The 24,210-nt window shown below is 42.7% G+C and overlaps 1 protein-coding gene across 1 annotated transcript in view; it reads right to left on the minus strand.

Moving 5' to 3' along the window:
• Positions 1 to 24,210, minus strand: part of Mypn (myopalladin) — an 80,705-nt gene that overhangs the window by 12,296 nt on the left and 44,199 nt on the right. The window contains exons 8-14 of the mRNA XM_051186821.1: positions 22,047 to 22,070; positions 19,968 to 20,084; positions 17,565 to 17,937; positions 8,568 to 9,149; positions 7,459 to 7,597; positions 3,998 to 4,219; positions 1,419 to 1,568 (exon numbers count right to left, since the gene is read on the minus strand). Coding sequence (XP_051042778.1) covers positions 1,419 to 1,568; positions 3,998 to 4,219; positions 7,459 to 7,597; positions 8,568 to 9,149; positions 17,565 to 17,937; positions 19,968 to 20,084; positions 22,047 to 22,070 — 1,607 coding nt within the window. The remainder of the gene's footprint in view (positions 1 to 1,418; positions 1,569 to 3,997; positions 4,220 to 7,458; positions 7,598 to 8,567; positions 9,150 to 17,564; positions 17,938 to 19,967; positions 20,085 to 22,046; positions 22,071 to 24,210) is intronic.

Here is a 24,210-nt window from a genome sequence, read left to right on the forward strand (position 1 = left end):
GCTCAGAAGCGAAGAGAGCTTGCTGCTTTTTCATAGGACCTGAGCTGTTCCCAGCACCCATATGCAACCCCAGTTCTAGGAGATCTGACACCCTCTTCTGGTCCCTGAGGGCAGATACATGACTTCTATTATTTGTCATTATCAGGCATGTATGTGGATGGGTGCACATGCCATGCAACATTCTTGGTGAAAGTCAGAAGCCAGCTTCTCATAGTCAAACTCAGGTCACTGGGCTCACGTGACAAATGTCTTTACCCATCTGTCCAGACCCAAAATGACTTCTTAAGTCACCGTTAACATTTTAGGGGGAAAGGTCTTAGGAGTTTTGTCATGCTTTCCACTTTAACCTGAGAAATGAAAAGAGCACAAACATTTTTAAAATTTTACCATTTCCCCCTGGATTTAATATCATTTGCAGCAACAATGCAAAGAGCATGGCCACATATTCTTATGCTTATCCAGCAAAACTGAAATTTTAGTGGGGAATGGATGAAAATAGAAATTATGGTTTTATGTTTTCAATTTGAATGGTATTTGAAAATACCATTCAATCTTTTAGAGGAATTCTGAAAGTTGGCCTCATTCAGAAATGAAAAGTTCAAGATTACAGTTCTTTTTTTATCCATAAAGAAAAAAAAGGAAAAAAAATCTGATATAGGTCTTCGATATTTAAAGCCTTTTTGAAGTCATCTATTCTCTAGGTTTACTTATTTTAATTTTTTAAAGATTTGTTTGTATATGAGTAGTTTGCTGAAATATATATTTCTGTACCCTGTGTGTTTAGTTCCATTGGAATTCAGAAGAGGAAGCCAGAACTCCTGGTCGGATGGTTGTGAGCTACCATGTGGGTGCTGGGAGCTGAGCCCTGGTCCTCTGCAAGAAGTGCTCTTAGCCACAATCCACCTCTGTAGCTCACCTCATTTGTCTATTTTGTATTTATGTGTATGTATCTGTTTGCCAGGTGTGTCTGTGCCTTAAGAGGCCAGAAGAGGGCGTTGGAGCCCATGGAGCTAGAGTTAGCAGGGACTGTGAGCTGTCGTGGGTGCTTTGCTCTTAACTGAGCCATCTCTTTAGCCCCTTGCTTTCCTTTTGATTTGTTTTTTGTTTTGACACTCAATGCATTGAGCTGATCCTCTTTGCCTTTGCTTCCCCCACATGCTTGCTTCTTTTTACATGGTGCTGAGGATCAAACCTAGGGCCTCACAGATGCTGGGCAAGCACACTAAAACCTGAACTATACCCCCATGATAAAGTTCTGACTGCCTTCTGACAAGGGCATCCAATAGCAGACCAGACTCAGTTTGACCCTGTGTTTTTTTAGGCAGTCAGGACACTTCATTCAATCTCCTCAGCACTTGTCAAGGTCTCGTTCACAGTGACATCCATCACTCCTGAGATCCAGGAGCTCTGCTACCAACCTGGGGGTTGGCCGCCATGATGGTGTAGTTGCCATCATCATCACTGTTGGTGGATTTGATGTGCAGAGAGCAGGTCCCATCTCCTTCTCGCCGCATTTTGCAGTGCTCGTTTCTCTTCGAAATCTGCTTCCCATCTTTGAACCAATAAACCTGGAGTGAAAAGTAATCAAGGAACTGGTGGTGAGGATGTACTGTTCTGTATCTTCAGAAATATGAGACAAAAGTCAAATACTGTTTCTATTATCAGACACCTGTTTTATGCAAACACTTAGAAAAAAATCATAAAACCTATTCAAAATGACAGTATACTGTGTATCTCCATCTTTGCACAAAAAATATGATATAATCAGCTGACCTGAACAAAGGGGAGCTTATACTCCCCAGTCTGAAAGCTGGGAAACCAGCACAGGACTGACCCAGACCCCCTGAATGTGGGTGTTAGTTAGGAGGACTGGGCAGTCTATGGGGTCTCTGGTAGTGGATCAGTATTTATCCCTAGTATAGGAATGGACTTTGGGAGCCCATTCCACATAGAGGGATATACTTTCAGCCTAGACACATGGGGGAGGGCTTGGCCCTGCCCCAAATGAAGGCTCCCCATGGAAGGCCTCACCCTCCTTGGGGAGCAGAAAGGGGATGGGCTAGGGTTTGGTGGGGGTGATAGAGGAGGATGGGAGGGTGAGGGAAGTGGGATTGACATGTAAAACAACCTTGTTTCAAATTTAAATAAAAAAGAAAGCAATTAAAAATATGATATGGTTTAGCATAGCAGTAAAGCTTTTGGCTATCTTTATTGTACCTCATAATTAGCTTAGCTTAAGGGTACTCTAAGAATCAAATACATCTTCACAGGCCAAATAATGAACACAAGGAACCTGGGTCATCCCCCATTACCCTAGGTAAGCCCCAGTCACGAAGCAGATGCAGGTCTGAGGACCTGGGATGGTGCATCTTGCTTGAAAGGTTTATTGGACCAAGAAGAATAAGGCTAGGATCAAGTTGCTAAATTTACTTCCTGGCCCAAAACCAAACTCTAAGATTGAAATATACAGATTTGCTGCATAAATATTTCGGTGGTCAACCCTGCACGTGTGAGGGTGAGCTCTTCAAGGCAGGGTGGGTAAAGTGCTGGCTGTAGGTGTCCACTTCGCCTCTTTCTTGGTTACCTAACCATGTGTGGTACCACCACCATCATGTTTGTGAAAGCATATCCCCTGCCACAGCCACACCAGGTGCAAATCCTTTCCTGACTGCCGAGGAATGTGGTGACTCAGAAGATGGCTCAGCAGCCAGTGACAAGCAAGGGACATTCTTGGCATTTACTATCCTAACAGTAAGGATACCTATATAGTTCTCTTTGTACAGCAAAAGGCACCCTGTGGGTCTTCAATAGAAACTAAACACAATGAAAAATATTAATTGGATGAGTTTGATGGCTAAGAGAGCCAACAATCCAAAATAAAGTGGCATGACTAAGAAATTTGTTTTAAACTTTTATTAAAATTCTAACAAGGTTTGATGTGGTGTCACTCACCTTTAATCCCATCCCTCCAGAGACAGAAGCAGGTGGATCTCTGTGACTTTGAGGCCAGCCTGCTCTATATAGCGAGTCCCAAGCCAGTCAGGACTACATAATGAGACCCTGTCCAAAAAAGAAAAAAAAAAAAAAAAAAAAAAAAACAAAAACCAAAACAAAAAAAAACAAACAAAACAAAAAAACCCTAACAAGTCCAATTTCTTTTTGTCTTAATGATCCTGTTCCTGACTCTTTTTAATCTAAATCAATCTAAATTTTTGAGTATTGTTTTCCATTTTTATTCTGCTGATGCTTCATTACAGTGGGATAAGTTGTTTTGTTTTCTGAGATAGGGTATCATGTAGCCTAGGCTGGCCACAAACACACTATGCCTTGAATTTTGGATTCTCCCAAGTGTTGAAATTACAGGCATGCATCACCATATCCATGTTTTGTTGTTTTTTGCTTTTGTTGGTTTGTTTGGGTTTGGGTTGGTTTTTTTCCAGACAAAGTTTCTCTGTATAGCCTAGGGTTTTCCTGAACTTGTTTTGTGATCCAGACTGGCCTTGAATGCAGAGATCTGCCTGCCTCTGTCTCCCAAGGGCTGGGATTAAAGTCTTGTGCCACCACCACCACCCAGCCAAGTTTTTGTTTTGTTTTGTTTTTAATATTGTTTGGGGGATTGAACCCAGGGCTTCAGGCATACTACATACCAGGCCTGAGACATTCTTTATTATTGTGTCTCTTGTGGGTAGGGGGTGCAGGAAGAGACCAGAACAGGTGGCATCAGATGCCCTGGAACTGGAGTTATAGGTGGTTGAGAGCCACCCAAAGTGGGTGTTGGGAACTGAATGTCCATCCTGTAAAAGCAGCAAGTACTCTTAACTGAGAAGTTATCTCTTTAGCCCCCTGAGATTTTTTTCCTGGTGTGAAGGATACATATTAGAGCCATTAGAGGCAAGAACTCTACCACTCAGCTACATCCCAGCCCCGAGAGAGTTTCTTGAAGACCTTGTATAAGTTCCTGGCTATCGATGGGTAACTGGCAGGCTATCTTCCCTACCTTTGGAACAGGTATCCCGACAATTTTGCAGGTGAAGGTAACTGGAGAGCCTTCAGTCACTCGGAAGTGTTTGAGTCTTTTGTCAAAGATGGGTGCGATACACTTGCCCGTGGGGATTTCATCATGCTGGATCTCATCATCTGATTCGTCAACAGGAGTACGCTCCAAGCGGAACTCTATCTCATTCATCAGCCTCTGCTCGAAGCTTGAAATTTTATATTCCTGCCAAACAGAAGGGTATGTTGAAATTTCTATGTTAAAAAAAAAAAAAAAAAAACATTATTGTCTCGAAAAACCAAACCAAACCAAACCAAACCAAAAAAAAAAAAAAAAAACCTTTATTACTATTAGTGTGTAGGAGGCCATGCATGCGTGCCAGAACACCATGCCAATGCCCCAGACAGCTCCCTGAAGTTGGTTCTTGTCTTAGGTTTTCCTTTAAAAAATATTTATTTTGCTGGGCAGTGGTGGCACAGGCCTTTAATCCCAGCATGTGGGAGGCAGAGGCAGGTGGATCTCTGTGTGTTTGAGGCTAGCCTGATTTATAGAGCTAGTTTCAGGACAGCCAGGGCTACACAGAGAACCATGTCTCAAAAACAATTATTTTTCTTTATGTATCTGGATGTTTTTTTTTTTACACATATGTATGTGCAACATGTACATGTCTGTGAGCCATCATGTGGGTACTTGGCATTGAACCTGGGTCTTTTGAAAGGAAATACAGTATTCTTAACCACTGAGTCATCTCTCTGGCCCCTTAGTTGGGTTTCTATTGCTGTGATGAAGCCTATGACAAAAAGTAACTCTGGGAGGGTAATGTTTCCTTCATCTTACAGCTTGCATCATCCAGGGAAGTCAGGGCAGGAACTCAAGGCAGGATCTGATGCAGAGGCCATGGAGAAACACTACTTACTGGTTTGGGCCTCTCGGCTGCTCAGTTTGTTTTCTTACATAGATCAGGAAAACCTGCCCAGGGGTGGCCTCACCCACAGTGGGCTGGGTGCTCTCACATTAATCACTAATTAAAACAACACCATGAACACTTGTCTGCAGCCCAACATGTTGGAGGCAGCTGGGCAGTGGTAGCACACACTCACCTTTAATTCCAGCACTTGGGAGGCAGAGGCCCGTGGATCTCTGTGAGTTTGAGGCCAGCCTGATCTACAGAGAGTTCCAGGGCAGTCAGGGCTACACAGAGAAACCCCGTCTCAAAAAACAAAAGTAAAACAACAACACAAAGCTAGAGTCCCTCCTCCCAGCTACTTCCGGGTTTGTATCAAGTTGAGGAAACCAACCAGTACAGCTCCACTTCTGCCTTGCCATGGCTTCTGCAGGGTACACAAATGCATAAAAATATACCCCACAGTGAAAGTGTAAAATCCAGCTTCAGAAAGGCCTGGAACTGTAGGGAACTTCACTGACATGTACAGTTTGGGTCTGGTTCACTTTGGGGTGTGGTTAATTTATCTGCACGCTTTTTAATAATAAAGTTTATTAAAATTAAAAAGTTTAATTAAAATTAAAAATATAAAACACACAGATATACCCGATCAATGTACCAACCGTGCAATACAATGTATGAATTGAAGATGAGCACTAAAATAAGAATATAAAGGCCAAGTTGTTTTGGTGACAGATTAAACATTTGGCAGGTGGAGCTTTAGGAACAAGGACACTGTGGCAGAGAATGCTAAATCCCTGAGCTGGCAGGCAGTTTGGGCATCATTTGCTTGGTCTCAAGGTCGACTGTCTCTGCCACACATAGATCCAACTGTAAAGTTACAGCCTATGCCAGGGTTGCTAATGAGCTGTGCAAATGCAAGCGGTGTGTTTACATTAATCCCATAGTTCTTTCTGCACTGTTCTGCCTGAAAAGGGTAACTCAGATTCACCATCAGTGGATGTCCATTTCTGACTTCCCATACTAGATTTAGGTCACTTCTCACTTTCTTCTGTCTTATTTACTTTCAGAATAAAAATGGAAAAATTTCTTTATCAGCTGCCTTCAGTGGTATCTGTAAGCAGAGGAGAGAACACACGGGAACACACACACACACATACACACACACACACACACACACACACCTGAACACAGTTTAAGAGTGGAATTGTGTAAAGAGAATTCTGAGTTCTTGTGAGAAAAGAAAACAAGAGTCTTGTGACCTCAGTTTCCTCAAAAAGATGGAATTGTTCTTGGGATGTGTTTTTGTGTCCCTCCCAGGTGTGGCAGATAGTAGTGAGTTCATTTTAGATTATTATTACAGCTGGCTATTGTTTTTTTATATGTCTCTGTGGAAAAACATGTTTTTTGACATGGGCAGCTTGTCCTCATGATTGTATACTTGATTTATATGACTCTTAACCTTTTAACTGTATTAATTGCCTGCTGCATTCCTTTAATCTCAGCACTCAGGAGGCATAGGCAGGTGGATCTCTGTGAGTTCAATACCAGCCTGGTCTACAGAGTGAGTTTCAGGATAATCAGGGCTACACAGAGAACCCCTGTCTCAAAAAAACACACATACACACAAAAAAATGTCTGATGCTCTGAATAAAGTTGGCATGAGACTTTCTCCCTCATGTTAAGATCCATTGTCCAAGTGGTAAACACACACACACACACACACACACACCCTTCTGTGTAATATGTGTAATATGGCTAGTATAGAACTCAAATCAATGATAAATGAGCTGCCCTTTCTAAATTTCTGACCCCAAAGAATTATAGCTGCTTTGCACAAAAGGAAATGAAAATCTAAAAATAAAAATTTCAGGAGAAGATGCGACTTTAAACTATTAAGTTCTTGTTTTAAGGGTAATCTTCTGAAGGGATATGTGGTGCTTTGGGTGAGAATAACCCCCACAGTCTCACAGGTTTGAATGCTTGGCCCCAGTTAGTGGAACTGTTTGGGAAGGATTGGGAGGTGTGGCCTTATTGGAGGAAATGTGTCACTGGGGGGGGGTGGGCTTGAGGTTTCAAATACTCAAGCCAGGCCCAGGCTCTCCCTGTGTCTTCCTGCTGCATGTGGGTCAGGATTTAAAGCTCTCAGCTGCTGCTCCAACACCATGCTTGTCTGCTGCCCAACTTGATCATGATTAACCCTGCATTCTATCACTGAGCTACAGCTTCAGCCCTTATGTCTTCTTTCGTAAGTTAAGCTTTAAAATATTAATATATTCTGTAGGGAGATACCATCTGTGGAACTCAGGCATATATTGAGAGTCTTGGAACCTGCTCCCCATGTGTAACAGGGGCCCACCCAATAGTCTATCCAAGGCAAACACATATAAACTTGATGAGTGTGGTTCAGGGTCACCTTCTCCATCAACAAGCTCTCCAGCTGGCTCAGTGTATGCTCTACTGTTGACGCTGTGACCCACCTCAGCACCCAAAGACTGTATCAAACAGTGACATCCTTAAAACAAGATCCCACCCACCCATTTGAGTCTAACACTCTTACCTGCTGGTGTGATCTGACATCGCCGAAATTCACTTTTTTCCCCAAGTCTAGAATCACTGAGTTCTTGGTCTCTCTGATGTAATCATCACTCACGGCTTGAGGGGCTTTTGTGCTTTTCTTCATCAGACCCTGGGGAGGTCTGTAAAAGAAACCCCAGCCCTATGAGGTGACTAGTCAGTGTAAAGGGCAGAGTGGGTAAATGGCAACCTGACCTCAGCACTCAGGGGATTAAATACTGTGTAGAGAGGCATTTTATTTTATTTAGTTTTATTATTTTGAGACAAGATTTCATGTAACCCAGGATAGCTATGTAGTCAAGGATGATTTTGAACTTCTGATCCTCCCACCTTTGGCTCTCAGTGTTGGTATTACAGGTGTGCAAACAACACCCAGTTTATAAAATGCTGGGCACTGAGCCTAGGGCTTCATTCAAGCTAGGCAAACACTCTACCAAATGAGTTGCATATTTATAATTGCCAGGCATGGTGGTGATACACACTTTTTTTTTTTTTTTTGTCTCTTCAAAAGTCTTTATAGTTTAGTTTCTTTTCTTTTTTCTTTTAAATTTATCTTTTACATTCCAATCCCAGTTCCCCCTCCCTCCTCTCCTTCCACTCTCCATTCCCTCCCCTCATCCCACCTCCCATCTGATCCTCAGCAGGTAAGACCTCCCCTAGGAAGTCAACTAAGCCTGTCTCATCACCTCATTGAGGCTGGACCAAGGCACCCCTGCCTCCCTTGTCTAGGCTGAGCAAGGTACCTCTCTATAGAGAATGCGCTGGTGGCACACACCCTTGAGCTCAGCACTCCAGAGGCAAGGGGATCTCTGAGTTCCAGGTTAGCCTGGTCTACAAAGAGAGTTCCAGGACAGCCAGAACTATATACACAGAGACATCCTGTCTCAAAAAACAAATATTGACTAAAGAAAAAGGAAAAAAAAAAAAAAAAAAAAAAAAACACATGCCCCTTGTCCTGAGGCATTCAATATCCATTTTGTATCTGCTCGGTAAGATTATCTCAGAATCATTCACTAAGAGTGCTGGCTCAGACCAAATGATTCTATGCATGTGCCCCCTTAATTGGCATCCCCAAACCTTCACGACACTTACACGGATGGTGCACTTTTAGGCAGTCCCATGGCGTTGGTGGGCGGAATGGATGGGAGAGAAGGCAGGACAGAGCTGAGGAAAGCCGCTGGGTTCTGAATCCGACCGGTGGGAGAGACAGGAGTTGGGGACACACAGTGAGGCTGAAACTGGTTTCCACTGGGGATGGGATATGGGAGCGGCGGTGGCTCTGCTGGGCCTGGAGGAGCTGGCTCATTTTGGATGGAGAGCCCTCCTGGAGATCTGTTTTGTGCGGAGGGCTGAGACAGTAAGAGGCTTTCTTTGCTGACTGTCCTCTGAATTGTTTGAGGAGCATTGCTCAGGGTGAACACTGGGGAGCTGGATGGGGACACAGCCGCTGTGGAAGCGCTTGAAACAGGGAAGAAATGCTTCGGCCGGGCCAAGTTGAATGTCTGTGGTACAGGGCTCTTCACCTGCTTGCTGGATATGGTCACTGCTGGGGGAGCCGAGTTCAAGACACCCAAGTTGAAAGGAGGCTCCTTGGGTGATGAAGGAGATGCACTTTGCAGTTGCTGCTGTTCCAGTAACACTTGGTTATGAAGCTGTTGTAACTGAGTAGAGTCACTGCACAATGAACAGGGCAGGGAGAGAGGAGGGACATGTTACCATGAGCCTCACCCTTCAGGAAACCTGACCTGGGGGTGTAGCTCCGCTGGGAGATTGCTTTCCTAGCATGTGAAGAACTCTGGGTTCAATCCCCAGCACTGAATAAACCAGGCATCATGGCACATACCTACAACACCAGCACTCAAGAGGTAGAGATGTGGGGATGAGAAGTTCAGGGCTATCCTTAGCTACACAGTGAGTTTTTAGACAGCCTGGGCCACAGATGGCTATTTTCAGTTGGGGTGTAGGGAAGTAGACACAGAGGGAGTAAGACAGAGACAAAGAAACAGAAAGACAGAGGGCCAAAGTGGCATGACATCGTGTAATAATTGCTACGGAGCTATTGGTTTGTCTTTCCCTCTCCCTAACAGAATCTCAAATATTCTAGTTTTTGTGCCATGACACTGCTGCTGTGCAATGTTTATAAGTTGAAAAATAAAAGAAATAGAGGCAGTGTTACTCTTGTTGTAATTTTAAAAAGCAGCCCGAGAGAGAAAGACGCCATGTGACTGAATGCACATGGAGGGGTTTTTATTAGGGGAAGGGGTTAAGACTGGCCTCTGGAGACAGGAGCAACAAAAGAGAAGAGAAGAGAGAGAGGTGGGAGATGGGCAGGGCCCTTTTAAAAGGGAATGTAGTGAATGTGCACAGGTGATGCTCTTAGTGGCTGCAGCTGAGGGGGTGTCCTGTCAGAACCCCAAGGACAGATGCCTGAATACTAACAACTCTTGCTGATACTGTTACAATGGCGTTTACTCTTTCTCAGCTTGGACTGAAGGCATCTAGCTGCACACAGGTGCAGTTACTGTAGGCACTGAATTATCCAAAAGACTATCTCCCACTCCACCTGTGATGGTGGTGGAACCTAGGGCTTAGTGCAGCTCTCCTGCAAAGTCAACCTTATGACAGGATGTGTGTCTGAATGTTTTCCATCCTCTCTAGCTAAGGCTTTGGGTTTTTGGTACTGTTGTTTGTTTGTTTTTGAGACAGGGTTTCTCTGTGTAGTCCTAGATGTACTGGAAGGCACTCTGTAGACCAGGCTGGTCTCAGACTCACAGAGATCCACCGGGCAAGACTTTGTGGATAAGATGATCGATCCTATGTTCCTATTCATTCAAAGCAGTCTTGCTCTAAGCCTTTCTTAGTGTTATAATTATTACAGAGGTTAATTTTCACTCTCTAAAGTACTCTACTGTGACACCGTGTGGTGGGGCATGCCTTATCTTAGCACTTAAGTGTTCTATGAAGGAGGATCAGGAGTTTAAAGCCAGCCTCAGCTACATGTCAGTTTCTTGCCAGTTCAGGCCACATGACATTGTTTGTAAACAAAACAAAACGAAATGAAATGTCCTGATAAACTTTATACTTATCTTGCTTATAAACATCATCTTTGACTTTTCTTGTTCTTAAAAAGAGAAAGGGGGCTGAGAGATGGTTCTGTGCAAGTTTGAAAATATAGGTTCCGGCTGGAAAAAGGCCTCAGTGGTTTAAGAGCATTGACTGCTCAATGGAAAGGCAGGATGTAGCCAGGCAGGAAGTATAGGCAGGGCTACCAGGCTAGAAGACAGAGAGGGAGTTGCTATGTAGCTACTGGGAAGATAGGAAGCCTGGGCATTCTCTGGTAAGTCAAGACTATGTAGAAATTCTTAGATTAATAGAAATGGATTGATAATTAAGAGAGAGCTAGCCAGTAAGAAGCCTGAGCCATCAACCAGTTTATAATTAATATAAGACTCTGTGTGTTTATTTGGGACTAAAGGGCTGTGGGACCAGGCAGAACAGAAACTTCTGTCAACACACACACACACACACACACACACACACACACACACACACACCACTTTGAAAAAGAAGTCTACACTGTCAGAGCCCATAGAAATGATTCTGCTTCATCCTGACTTAAGGTCAGAGAGTTCAAACCCACTATTGCTCTTTCAAGATCAAACCACAGAATGTTTGACCTAAGGTGTGGCTATTGTATATTTTTTTCTAGACAACAGGATATTTGGCCTAAGAAGCAACTAATGTATGTCTTAATTTAACAATAGAATATTTAACCCTAGGTATGGCTATTGTGTATCCTCAACATTAGGATATTTGGCTTAAGTTGTAGTTATTTGATGTTTTGGGTATTGAGAAGGTAATTACAATTGCTTGTTCTTTGTATCTTGGTAAGGAGGTCTTTTTGCCTTCCTCTACTTCTGATTGTGGTATATAATGACTGTGTGTAATAACCTTGGGGCTTTTCCCCCAATACCATTGGAGATACCCTCCTGACTCTATCCCTACCCTTTTTTTAGTATCTATAATTGTTCTACCTGACATTTCTTAATCTCCAAGCATGGAATGGACAAAGAAGCCAGGTGAGACCTGACTGTTGTAGTCTCTGAGGGATACTACACAACACTCACCATATTGAACCAGAAGTTTCTTTAAAATCTTATATCTTAGCCAGGCAGTGGTGGTGCACAACTTTAATCCCAGAAGTCAGAGAGGCAGATACAGGTGGATCTCTGTGAATTTGAGGCCAATCTGGTCTATAGAATGAGTTCCAGGATAGCCAGAGCTGCTACACAGAGAAATCCTGTCTCAAAAACAAACAAACACCCCCCCCAAAACAAACAAAAAAATGTACATCATTTTGGAATATTGAGGGTCAAATCCAGGGTTTCACAAAGCTACACTCACAGACCTTTGGTTAGTTTTCTTTTCTTTTAAAACAGAATCTTTCTTCAGATGGTAATGGCACATGCCTTTAATCCCAGCACTTGGGAGGCCCAGGCAAGCAAGTCTCCAAGTTTGAGGTCAACCTGGTCTATGAAGTGAGTTCCAGAACAGCTGGGTGTATGCAGAGAAACCCTGTCTCTAAAAACAAACAAAGTAAATATTTTCATTTCTCTTTTGTTTGTTTTTGTTCTTTTGAGACAGACTCTCCCTATACAGCCCTGGCTGGCCTGGAACTCATTTATGTAGACCAACCTAGCCCCTGACATGTAGAGATCCACTCCTCTGCCCCCAAAGACATGTGCCACTATGCTTGGACTTTTCATTTCTTCATCACTGAAAGATTAAACAATTAAGAAGCAAGAAATAGGGCTGGAAAGACGACTCAGCGGATTAAGTCATATACTGCCAGACCTGATAGCCTGCATTTGATACTTGGGATCCATGTGTCTAAAGGAGACCAAACTCCCAGAAGCTGCCTCCCCCATCTCCATAAGTATGCCATGATACATGAATGCTCACACTTATATATACAAATGTACAAACAATAAATAATTGTATTAAAATTAAGAAGCACAAATACCTTTGTTGCATTTTTCTCAGCAATGAATATAAAATAAACAGCTTCTACTGGTGTTGGCTTTTTCATGATATGAAAAGGCAAAACCTAAATATTTTAATATTTGAGTCAGGGTCTCCCATGTGCCCACAGCTAACCTGGATCTTTCAATCTCCCTGCTTCAGTCCCTTGAGTGCTAAGATTACAAATGTACTGGCATCATATCCTGTGGATTTTGAATTTTTGAGATTAAAGTATTAGACAGTCAAAATACAAGCCTGGGTATCAAATGTGAAATTGCTTTAACAACAATTTTGGATACTGTGTGCCAGCCCCAACTCCTCCTGGCTCAGAAGGACAGCTGTTATGAACCCAGTCCCAACGACCCACTCCTCAGTGGCTAAATTCATGTGGGAGAAGTTGGCAAATGCTAACTATGCTGGCTCTCTCTTGCCCTTGTCAGTTGTTAAATGTTTCCCCAGCTGATGAGGACAACTAATTCTGAGCAGATATACACAGCTTTACCCGTTCTCCCAGTGTTGGCTGCTCATTCCTGTTACCTGGAGACTGTAAAACAAACTTGGCTGACTGGGACACTGATGCTCAGAGGGGTAAATGGACGAGGGAGGAGTCTAAACACTGATTTTTAAATGTAGGTCAGATGCTCTTCAATGTTAGCCAGCCTCAGAATCATGTTAAAATACAAACTTCCATGTTACCCAGAGTTTCTAATTCCATGGGTCACGGTCCATCTACCATACCCTAGGTGACTCTCCTATGCATACCATATACTTGTCTGGGGTCTGGAGATATAGAATGCTTGTCTAACATTCAGGAAGTCTTCTGTTCAATTCCCAGCACCCCATAAAAAACTGGGTGGTTTTGTGCACACCTGTGATCCCAGCAGGAAGGAAGTAGGAAGCAAAAGAATCAGAAGGTCATCCTCGGCTAAATAGAGACCCTGTCCAAAATAATATAAACAAAAAGACACATGTTTTGCCCCCAAAACATAGGCTTTTTAGTTTATCCTATCTTTTGTCTGACAGTTGGCTCTTTTTGTCTTGTTTTTTTTTTTTTTTTTTTTTTGTTTTGTTTTGTTTTGTTTTGTTTTTGTTTTTCAATTGAGACAGGGTTTCTCGTTATTGCTTTGGAGCCTGTCCTGGAATTAGCTCCGTAGACCAGGCTGGCCTTGAACTCACAGAGAACTGCCTGCCTCTGCCTCCCAAGTGCTGGGATTAAAGACGTGCGACTCTAATGCCCAGCTTAAGAGGAAACTTAAAAAGGTAAGGAATACTAAAGAAATATATAGTGGTGAGGATTGGATTTTTAGAGGGTGTCACTTATTGCAAAAATATTTTTATTAATCAGAAGTCTCATGTGACAGACATCACTGTCTACTTAATTCTTTGATTTTTTTTTTTTTTTTCATTAGGCTTAGTTTCTTTGAGACAGGGTTTCACGGAGTCCAGCCTGGCCCTGAACTTGCTATGTAATTGAGGATACCTTGACCTCCTGCCTCTACTCCCCATTTGCTAGGATCACAGGTGTCTGCTACTGTGCCCAACTAAGAACATGCTTAGTGTTTTGGTTTTTTTTTTTTTTTTCATAGTTACAATGTATGTAACTAAAGACTACACTTCCCAGTCTCCTTTGCAGCTAGTGTACCAGGTGACTCAATTGTGGCCAAAGATATAAAATCAGAAGAATTTTGGTTAGACCTCCAGGAAGTCACTTACAAGAGACTTCTAACACTAAGACTGTGACTCCTGTCGGTGTGCTCTTTCTGCTCCTGAAATGACCATGAGACAGTTACACCATGAGACAATTTGGCCATGAGAGGTGCCAGCAAGGAAGCAAATGCTGGTGATGGCAGAGTAGGCAGAGGAGACTAGATCCTAATGTCAGAGCACCCACACATACTTTCCTTTATGTGAGAAAAAAGAAATACATTTTTATGTGTTTAACCTTTGTTACTTTAGGTGTTCGGTAATGATAGGCTTCAAATAATCTTAAATGACCCACCCTGACACAGTTTGTGGATGAGGAAACAATCTACAGAGAGAGAAGGCAGGTCCTAAAGGAGTTGTCTGGTTTATCCACCCTCAAATTCCCTTCTCTGAGGATCATACTTAATCAAGAAAACAGAAGACAGAGTTGAAATCCAGAGTTCCAAGTGAGACCTCTATGTGGGTGCCTCTATATGTCCCTTCCCACAAAAAAAAAAAAAAAAAAAAAAAAAAAATGTAATTTTGTTTGTTTTGAGACAGGGTTCCTCTGTGTAATAGCTGTCCTAGATCTCCATTTGTAGACCAGGCTGGCCTCAAACTTGCAGAGATCCACTTGCCTCTGCCTCCTGAGTGCTGGGGTTAAAGACATGCACCGACAAGCCTGGCTAATGTAATATTTTTTTAAAGTTTAAAAACCAAGAGAGACGTCTGATATCAACCTCTGGCCTCCTCTGGTGGTTTGAATAGATATATGGCACTGTAGATTCACTATTTGATAGAGTGCTTGGCCTATAAGGAGTGGCTCTATTAGGAGGGATGGAGTAGGTGTGGCTTTGTTGGAAGAAGTGTGTCATTGTGGGGGCGGGGTTTGAGGTCTCAGAAGCTCATTGTCTTTTCCTGCTGTTTGATCATCCTGATCAAGATGGGGAACTCTCAGGTTGTTCTCCAGCACCATGTCTGCCTGTATGCTACCATGCCTCTCGCCATGAAGATAATGGACTAAACCTCTGGAACTGTAAGCCAGCCTCAGTTAAATGTTTTCCATTATAAGAGTTGCCATGGTCATGGTGTCCCTTCACAGCAATAGGAACCCTAACTAAGACACCTCCATATACATGCATACCTCACACAGGCACACACAGGTGTGTGCTTGAACAAAGAGGAAAGACCTGAACACCATCCTTTCTCCATCCTTGCTCTGGCTCCTCATTCCTGAGCTGATGTCACCTGTTCCTGGTCCCTCATCTCTAGTTGCCTACCACTAACATCTCCAAAAAAAGACAATAGTTAAGGTTTGATCCATTCCCCTTTCCCACCCCTCTGCCTGTGAGTCCTCCCAAGCCCCACTGTAGGAATGTGCATTTGGGAACTGGTCCTCCACCCCCACAGGTGGTTGTGTCCTGAATAAACTCTTTCTCCTTTGCAAACCCATCATCTCAGTGAGCTGCACACTGTGTGGTGGGCAAATGGGCCTGGTGAGGACCAAAGGAGAAAATGTAAATGGTACCTGGTGAGCGTCTCATCACCACAGAAGGACAAAAAGCTGTAGGTTTGCTTGATGACACTACAGGTTTATATAATTACAAATATACTTGCTACCACTGTCTGTAATATATGTTATCACCAACTGTAACAGATGTGGATGAAACACAACATGCTAAGGTCATTCTCTGTCCTTGCTTGGCCACAGGAGCCCTGAACATGTAGAATGGATGTGACAGGAGCTCTGCACAGAGTTGGGCTCCTAAGCAGAACCTGAAGACAAGGCTTCTTGCATCCCATCAGAGTCATACAAATGCTGGTGTTTTCACTGTGTACCCAGCATTAGCAAAGAGTTGTCTGTATGTACTGAAGAGTGTTCCTAATGGCTACAAAGCTCAAGTTGATGCAGAGACACATATGGACAAAAGAATGGGCTGTCAAGATTATCAGGTACAAGAAAGAGTACTCTATTCTGGGAAGAGTTCAGAAATGCTTTGCCTGGAGAACTCTAACATTAGACAGGCGTTTTCCAAATTTAGGTGCCATTAGGTGCTACATTGCTTGGGTAGAATGCTAACAATGAGGACGACAGTGGGAATGCATTCATGGTGATGCAGAGATGTTCATTCTGCATTGCACTCAATATATCTTTGTAATGAGAAAAATAAAAAGACCCCAACTAAGCAAGGGACCCTAACTCTAGGCTATAGGATAGGAAGTCACAAGCAGTTCCCACAAGAAGAGGGGAGCCTGAGCTCATCACCAACCTTGTAAACATCACTCCTCACCCCATTGTCTCTTAAGAAAACTGGGAACCAGGTAGCCCAGATCCCAGGATGTGTTAATCAACCCCGCCTGAGCAGACTACAGTCTTGGCTCCTTTGCTAAATATCCTTTGTCATGCAATTACTTTGTATGGAAACTTTGTAACCTTGTGCGCTAAGAAATCTCTGTAAGCATGGAAACTTTATTACATGAGATCAGGGGTCTCAGGACCCCCTTCCCATTCTTTACTCTTTAAAAATGCCTTGCATTTGTAGTTTAGGGCTTCAACTCTCCCGACAGAGTGAAGCCCCAGCTAGCTGGTTCTTTTGAAACAAACACCTTTTTGTGTTTGCATTCAGGTGTCACTGGCTCCTTGAAGCTTTGGGGGGTCTCTTGGTGGGCACAACAATCTTCTCACTTGGAATTATGTTTTTCTTTTTTTTGAGACCGGGTTTCTCTGTGGCTTTGGAGGCTGTCCTGGAACTAGCTCTTGTAGACCAGGCTGGTCTACAGAGATCTGCCTGTCTGCCTCCCGAGTGCTGGGATTAAAGGCATGCACCACCACCCCCCAGCTGGAATTACTTTATCTTTTTTTTGGTTTGATGTGTTCTGAGGTAAGGTCTCATGAAGCCCAGGCTAGCCTCAAACTCCATGTGACTATGAAATTGACCTTAAATTTTAGATCATCTTGCTCCCACCTGCTAAGTGTTGGAATCACAGGTGTGCCCTACTTTACCTTCTGCAATGCTTTGGTTCAAACCCTGGACCTTCTGCATCCTAGGCAAGCATTCTAATAACTGAGCTACATCCCCAGCCCAACTCTATTATTAACATTTTTAAATTTAATTTTTGATGTATGTGTATGTGTGTGTGTATGTGTGTGCATGTGTACACATGTGTGTACACTTGTGCCTGTGTATGTGTACAGTGTGTATGTGGAGGCCAGAGGATGCTTTACTTTTACCACATGGGCCCAGGGATTGAACCTGGATTTTCAGGCTTGTGTGGCAAGCATCCAACTGAGCCATCCTGCCGGCTCTCATCTCTATAATTTTTAAGGCTAGGCCCATAGGAAGCTCACAGGCACCCATAGTTATTCATTCTATTTTTACTTACAGTTTGGGTTTGGCCAGGACGGGAGGGGGCTCTTTGACAGGTGAGGAAGGCTCTGGGGTTCTGGCCTCCTGTCCGTTGAACCTCTCAGGAAAGGAATCAGGCCTAGTCTGGCTAGTGTTGGCCACTCCGCTCCCAGAAGATGCTTCACTCTCTTTGTCATCTTCAGGCAGGTTGAAATGCACCCGTAGCCCAATCCTGGAGCTGGAGCGGGGCTCATTATGGTTGACCAGGACCCCTTCCAGTTTGGGCTTAGGGGGCTGTTCCTCAAGACGAGGTTCTGGGTTGAGTGGGGAGGGCTGCTGCTCAGTCACAGCCAGGTTGGTGGTTGAGTTGGCTGGGTGAAGAGCCCCATTATCGCTGATATCTTCATTTCCTGAAAGGACAATTAGAAAACTTGAGCTGGAGGCCACCAACAGGACTGAGCTGGAACTGTCACCTTGAGCAAGGATATGCATACAGGCAGGAAGACATCAGTCCATGGAAATGCACACACAGGAAGATGCTTGTCAAAAAACAGGCCAAATCTGGAGCATTCAATAATGGTGAGGGTGTGGGGAAAACTGAATTGAGCATCCAAATACACAGCTGTGTGTGTATCGGTGCCAGAAAATATACTTAGTTTATCCCAGGGTGTGGGCTTGATTCCCTGAATCCTTACCTCTGCGATCTAAGCACTCTGTGTTTTGTATTGCTTTGTTTTGTTTGTGTGTAGCCTTGGATGTCCTGGAACTCACTCTGTAGACCAGGTTGGCCTTGAACTCAGAGAGATCTGTCTGCCTCTGCCTCCTGAGTGCTGGGATTAAAGGTGTGAGCCACCACACCTGGATATATGTTCTCTCTCTCTCTCTCTCTCTCTCTCTGTGTGTGTGTGTGTGTGTGTGTGTGTGTGTGTGTGTGTGCACGCACATGTGGAAGCCAAAGAACAGCTTCAGATATTTATGGTCAGGAGTTCCAGAGATCTCTTTCTCCCCCATGCAGCCATTACAAGCATAGGCTGCCACGCCTGACTTTTGTATGTAGACTCAAGCCACTGAACTCAGGTACTGAGTTTGTGAAGCAAGCACTTCACCTACTGGATTATCTTCCAGCCCTTTGACATACTCTTAAGAACTTGAGAAGTTTGTATAAGGCCAGGGAGCTGCTTTCTAGGGATGTATGAAGAGATAACAGGGCCACTGAGGAGGCTGTGGCTTTAAGTGTAATAAGAACTTGAAAACTGGATATTGTCTATAAACTGTTTTTGGTGATAGGTTCTCATGTATCCTAGACTGGCCTTGAACCCCTGATCCTCCTGCTTTCCTGTTCCCAGTGCTGGGATTATAGGCATGCACCATTATGCCTGGTTTATCAAGTGCTGGAGTAGGAACCGGGGGCTTCATGCATGCTAGGCAAGCACTCTAGCAACCGAACTATAACCACTAGCCACAAGAACATTTTCTTCTTCTTTCTTCTTACTGTTGTTATCTTTTATTTTTTATTTATTTATTTTTTGGTTTTTCAAGACAGGGTTTCTCTGTAGCTTTGAAGCCTTTCCTGAAACTCACTCTGTAGACCAGCCTGGCCTCGAACTCACACAGATCCTCCTGCCTCTGCATCCCAAGCCTGGGATTAAAGTCGTTTGCCATCACCACTCAACTTGTTATTATTTTATTTTGTGCATGTGTGAATACAGTCATGCAGGGTAGAGATCAGAGGACAGCGTGCTGGAATCAGTGTCCTTCCACTGTGTGTGTGGGTCTCAGGGACTGATTCAGTTAGACTTGGTGGGAGGTACCCTTACCTGCTGAGCCATCCTTCTCGGCAGTCCCTAGGAACAATTTTCTTAATAACTAAAAAAATTTCAAAGACACTTTATCTTTATTTTATGTGTGAGTGCTTTGCCTGTGTGTGTGTGTGTGTGTGTGTGTGCACCACATGTATGCAGTGCCCTTGGAGGCCAGAAGAGGGTGCTAGATAGATAGCCTGGAACCAGAGTTAAAGATAGTTATGAGGCCACCCTGCGTGTTGGATATTGGACCTGGGTCCTCAGGAAGACTAGCCAGTGCTCTTAACCACTAAGTCATTTCTCCATGCACCAATTTAAATCTTTTGCTTTCAAGTCAGTCTTACACTTTATTGCCTTTCTACTTCAGGCCGTGACCACATACTTATACAGTGGGGAATTTAAATCTATGATTCATGTATGAATCAGGAAAAAAAGATGACTCTGGGTGGGGTGTGGTGGTGCATCCTTTTAGTCTTTTAGTCTTTGCACTCAGAAGGCAGAGGGGCCAGCCTGGACTGTAGACTACAGAGTGAATTCCAGGACAGCCAAGGCTACACAAAGAAACCTTGTCTCAAAAAAAAAAAAAAAAAAAAAAAAGACTCTGAAGTTCACACTCACAGGCTAACTGCTGAGCTCACCTCTCACGTCCAACTGTGCAATGCTGGACACTGTGCCATATTTGTTGCTTGCAGTGCAGGTGAAACATCCGGAATCTTCTGAAAACACCTCAGCAATGACTAAAGTGCAGATCTCCTCTGTATGCCAGTAAGATGAAAAAGTGAATGATGTAATCATGGAGACAGAATTGTGAGACTAAATGGCACCAAATGACGATTCTATAAACTTTGACATAAGGAGCTAACTTAACTAGTTCTTTGAAAACAGCTGATCACACTGGCCCATTAGGAGGGCTGGAGTCCAGATACATAAAACCAAAGGCTCATGCTGACAGGCTGAGTACTGACAAGAAGGTGTTGCATATAACACTAGGGGAACCCTCTAACAGTTGAGCTACATCCCCCCAAGGGGATGTGCAGACTTGCCCCAAACTCCTGATTCCTTATTCTCTTCAGCATTTGCCAACTAGGGCAAACGAAGACCAGTGGGTTACAAATAATGAACATCCTGTTTCTACTTCACCAATCCAGACATTGAAAAGTAAACTAAATAAATGTCAAAAGTCACAAAAGCAAACTGGGGGGAGGGGTCAAAGGAAAAGGAAGTATGTGTGAAATGGAAAAACTAATAAAATAGTTTTCCAAACCCCAGTCTCATTATTTTCATGGGGAAATTTCACAGTGAGGCAATTTTAAAGGAAGGCCACAGCTTCAAATTGGGCAAAAGGGCTGGGGGAGGTGGGTTCTATCTTAGTGGGAGAGTTCATGCCTAACATGAGTGAGAACCTGGGTTTTATTGACAGCAGCACAAGAAACTGATCCATGAATGCTTTAAGTAGTAGTGATTAGCTGATAGAGAAATAGGAATTCCCTTTGTAATATATAGTCATTCCAATGGATTACCCTGATCCATAACATGAAGTCTTGAGAGTGGCTATACAGATAATTCTCAGATATGACTAAAGCCTAAAATTAATACAGTTAAATAGTCTTTGAAAACTTGAGAAGAGCAGGGGTCGTTGAAATAAAATTACTGAAGCAGTTGTATTAGTTGTATTAGTACTTCGTGATGACTGAGTTAAGTCAACTAGGACCCTCTAGAACAGTGGTTCTCAACCTACATACAGGTTGCAATTTGGGGGTCAAATGACCCTTTCACAGGGGTCACCTAAGACCATTGGAAAACACAAATATTTATGTTATGATTCACAACAATAACAAAATTATAGTTATGAAGTAGCAACAAAGATAATTTTATGGTTGGGGGTCACCACAACATGAGGATGTACTAAAGGGTCATGGGATTAGGGAGGTAGAAAAGCAATGTTCTAGAAGAACTTCCCAGGAGGCCATGGCAGACAATACTGGGTTAGTCCTTACGAGAAAGACCCCTCATCTTTATTATCTGCCCCATGGTGTGTAACATGGATGTCCTATGCTTACTTCTGGAATGTCTTCGCTGTGAGAAGAGCGCCAATGAAATTGCAGACAGTCTCCTCACCCAGGTTTACAGCCTGAGGGCTCTGCTCTGTAGTTGCATTGTCTATAGGCAAATGAGAGCTTCTTGGCTCTCATTTCTATTTCAGTAATTCTCCAAAACCAAATCAAGAAACAGCACACACACTGTATTTAATCTCTATACATTTCTGGATCTGATCCACAAATTATTCTTATCTTATTTTGACTAATTCTGGGGCTCAAACCCATGCCTTTGAGTGTTCTCAATTATTGATATTCTCAGACTCTTACCCATTAAATTTGGTACACAAAGGCTGTGGGGTTGGATTTGGCATCAAAGAAATTCCAAAATCAGTTTTGAGGAAGGCATGGAATGAGTAGGAGTACTGGTCAGAGGGAAAATGTCCCCAGGAAAACATTTTAAAAAATTAACTATATTCGTATCATAGATATGCAAATTTGAACATGCCCCTTCCTGTCCCCTTTAACAATAACAGCTAGAGTTCATTTGGATTTTTCTGGAATTTTTTATTTTCACCTTTTTTTATTTTGACAGTTTTAGAATAGTTACAGCATATTTCCACATATGTGTATCTCAGAAGACTCATCACACATTAATAAGTTAGTCGAGACAATCTTTACCTGGCTCTGCCATGGATCGAGGTTCTAAAGGAAGAAAAGACAAAAGGTTGTGAGCATCTACTTTACTGAGACGCTGATTTCCATCAGAAGCTCACTGGAGAGTCTCAGTGTCTTGTACACTTGTGGTTGAAGTGATCAGGACAATCTGTCAAGGTCAAGTAATGACCCAAGTACCAGAGACCTCAATGAGGTGTGATAATACCTTATTTGTACAAATAAAGCGTGAAGCTTGCCACTAGCTAACAGACAGGAAGTGAGATGGCTAGGCAGAGAAAGGATTGTAAGTGGGAGGAAACAGGGACTTGCTCTCTTTTCAGCTGGGAAGTTGCTCCTTCTTCTGACTCTAGGCGTTTATTATTAAGACCTATTAGAACAATGAGGTCACAGAGGGGCAGTTGGAGAGGTGCTAAATGGTGCTTCAGTTTGCAGTGCACCTGGGGTCACACAGTGAACATAAGCTTCAGTCTCCCTGCAAAGTGGAGTGCCAAAGGAAGGTGGGATTCAGAAGGACTAGTGTCTGTCTGTCTATCTATCTATCTATCTATCTATCTATCTATCTATCTATCTATCTATGCTTCTAGCAATCATCTATGTATGTATCTATGTATATATTTTGTATGCTTTATCTATGCATCTATCATCTATATATGTAGGTGTATCTATTAACAATATAATTTGTATGCTTTATCTATGCATCTATCATCTATATATATAGGTGTATCTATTAACAATCTAAAAGTATGTATATATGCATCTATCTATCATCTATGTATGTATCTATTTATGTATGTATCTACTAATCATGTATGTATGGATCTATCTATGTATCTCTCATGTGCAAGCCACAGCTCTCATGTGGTGGTCAGGGACAATTGGCAGGAATCAGTTTTTTCCTTCCATCCTGTGGATTCTGGGATCAAATTCAGGTCTTAAAGCTTGAAGGCAGGAGCTATCTCACTGGTATATGACTTGCTGTTTGAGAAATATTTCTTGTCTCTGGGCTCCCAAGTGTCTATAAAGTGTAGCTTCTTCCTTCTATAAAATTTGTAATTTTAAGTGCCTCAGGACATGCAAAAGATTCCTTGAAGGCTGGTTCATTATCTTAAAATTGTTTGGTTTTCTTCAAAGCGCCTACCACCAAATACAAGTGTTCCACACATGTATCCAATTGTAGACATTCAATGAATACTGTACATCTAGTGCCTAGTACACAATACACAGAATTACTGAAGCATTTTTCTTTTCTCAGTTAAATGGTATTCCAAATTATCACTGTTGCTGCCCCCATGCATGTGGAAGTCAGAGGAAAAAATCTTCAGGAGTTAGTTCACTTCTCCACTATATGGGCCTGAGGATTGAAGCCAAGTTGCCAGGCTGAAGGCACACATCTTGACCCACTGAGGCATCCCACTGGCCCATGACTTACACTAGTTTTAAAGGTAACAAAACTCATATAGAGAGAGCTTAGTGATAGAGCTCTTGCCTGGCATGCAGAAGGTCCTGGGTTCCATCCTTACTACCTCAAGAAAGAAAACTTTATAATTATGGCTGATAAAATGGTTCAGTAAAAACACCGTGGCTGATGACCTGAGTTCACTCCATGGTATGCACATGGTGAAAATGGAGAAGTACTCCTGCAAGTTGTCCTCTGACCTCACAAGTGTCCTGAATTACATGTGTCCACATATACAGACACACATACAATAAATATATATAACTAAAATTAATGTAAGAAAACTACATTAATATGGAAAGATGTCTATGAACTTTTGTGTAAAGGAAAAATCAAGGATAGTAGGGCATGGCGGAACATGCTTTTAGTCCTAACACTTGGGAGACAGAGGCAGGAGAATCTCTGTGAGTTCAAGCCCAGCCTGGTCTACATAATTCCAGGTCAGTCAGAGCTACACAGTGAGACCCTGTCTCAAAAAGCAAATGAATTACAAAAAAATATTTGTGTGACTCATTTTTTTAAATTAATAATGTATATGGAGAAATCTTGGAGAATATATATCAACATATTAATACAATTTATTCTTAGGTGATGATTTGTAAAGTGATTTTTATGTTAGTTTAAAAAAATTTTAAAGATCTTTTATGTGTAAGAGTGTTTTTGCCTGTAGATATGTCTGTGTACAATGTGTTTGCAGTGCCCAAATAAGCC

Source organism: Phodopus roborovskii, unplaced genomic scaffold, assembly GCF_943737965.1.
Source record: "Phodopus roborovskii unplaced genomic scaffold, PHOROB, whole genome shotgun sequence".
Classification (NCBI taxonomy): domain Eukaryota; kingdom Metazoa; phylum Chordata; class Mammalia; order Rodentia; family Cricetidae; genus Phodopus; species Phodopus roborovskii.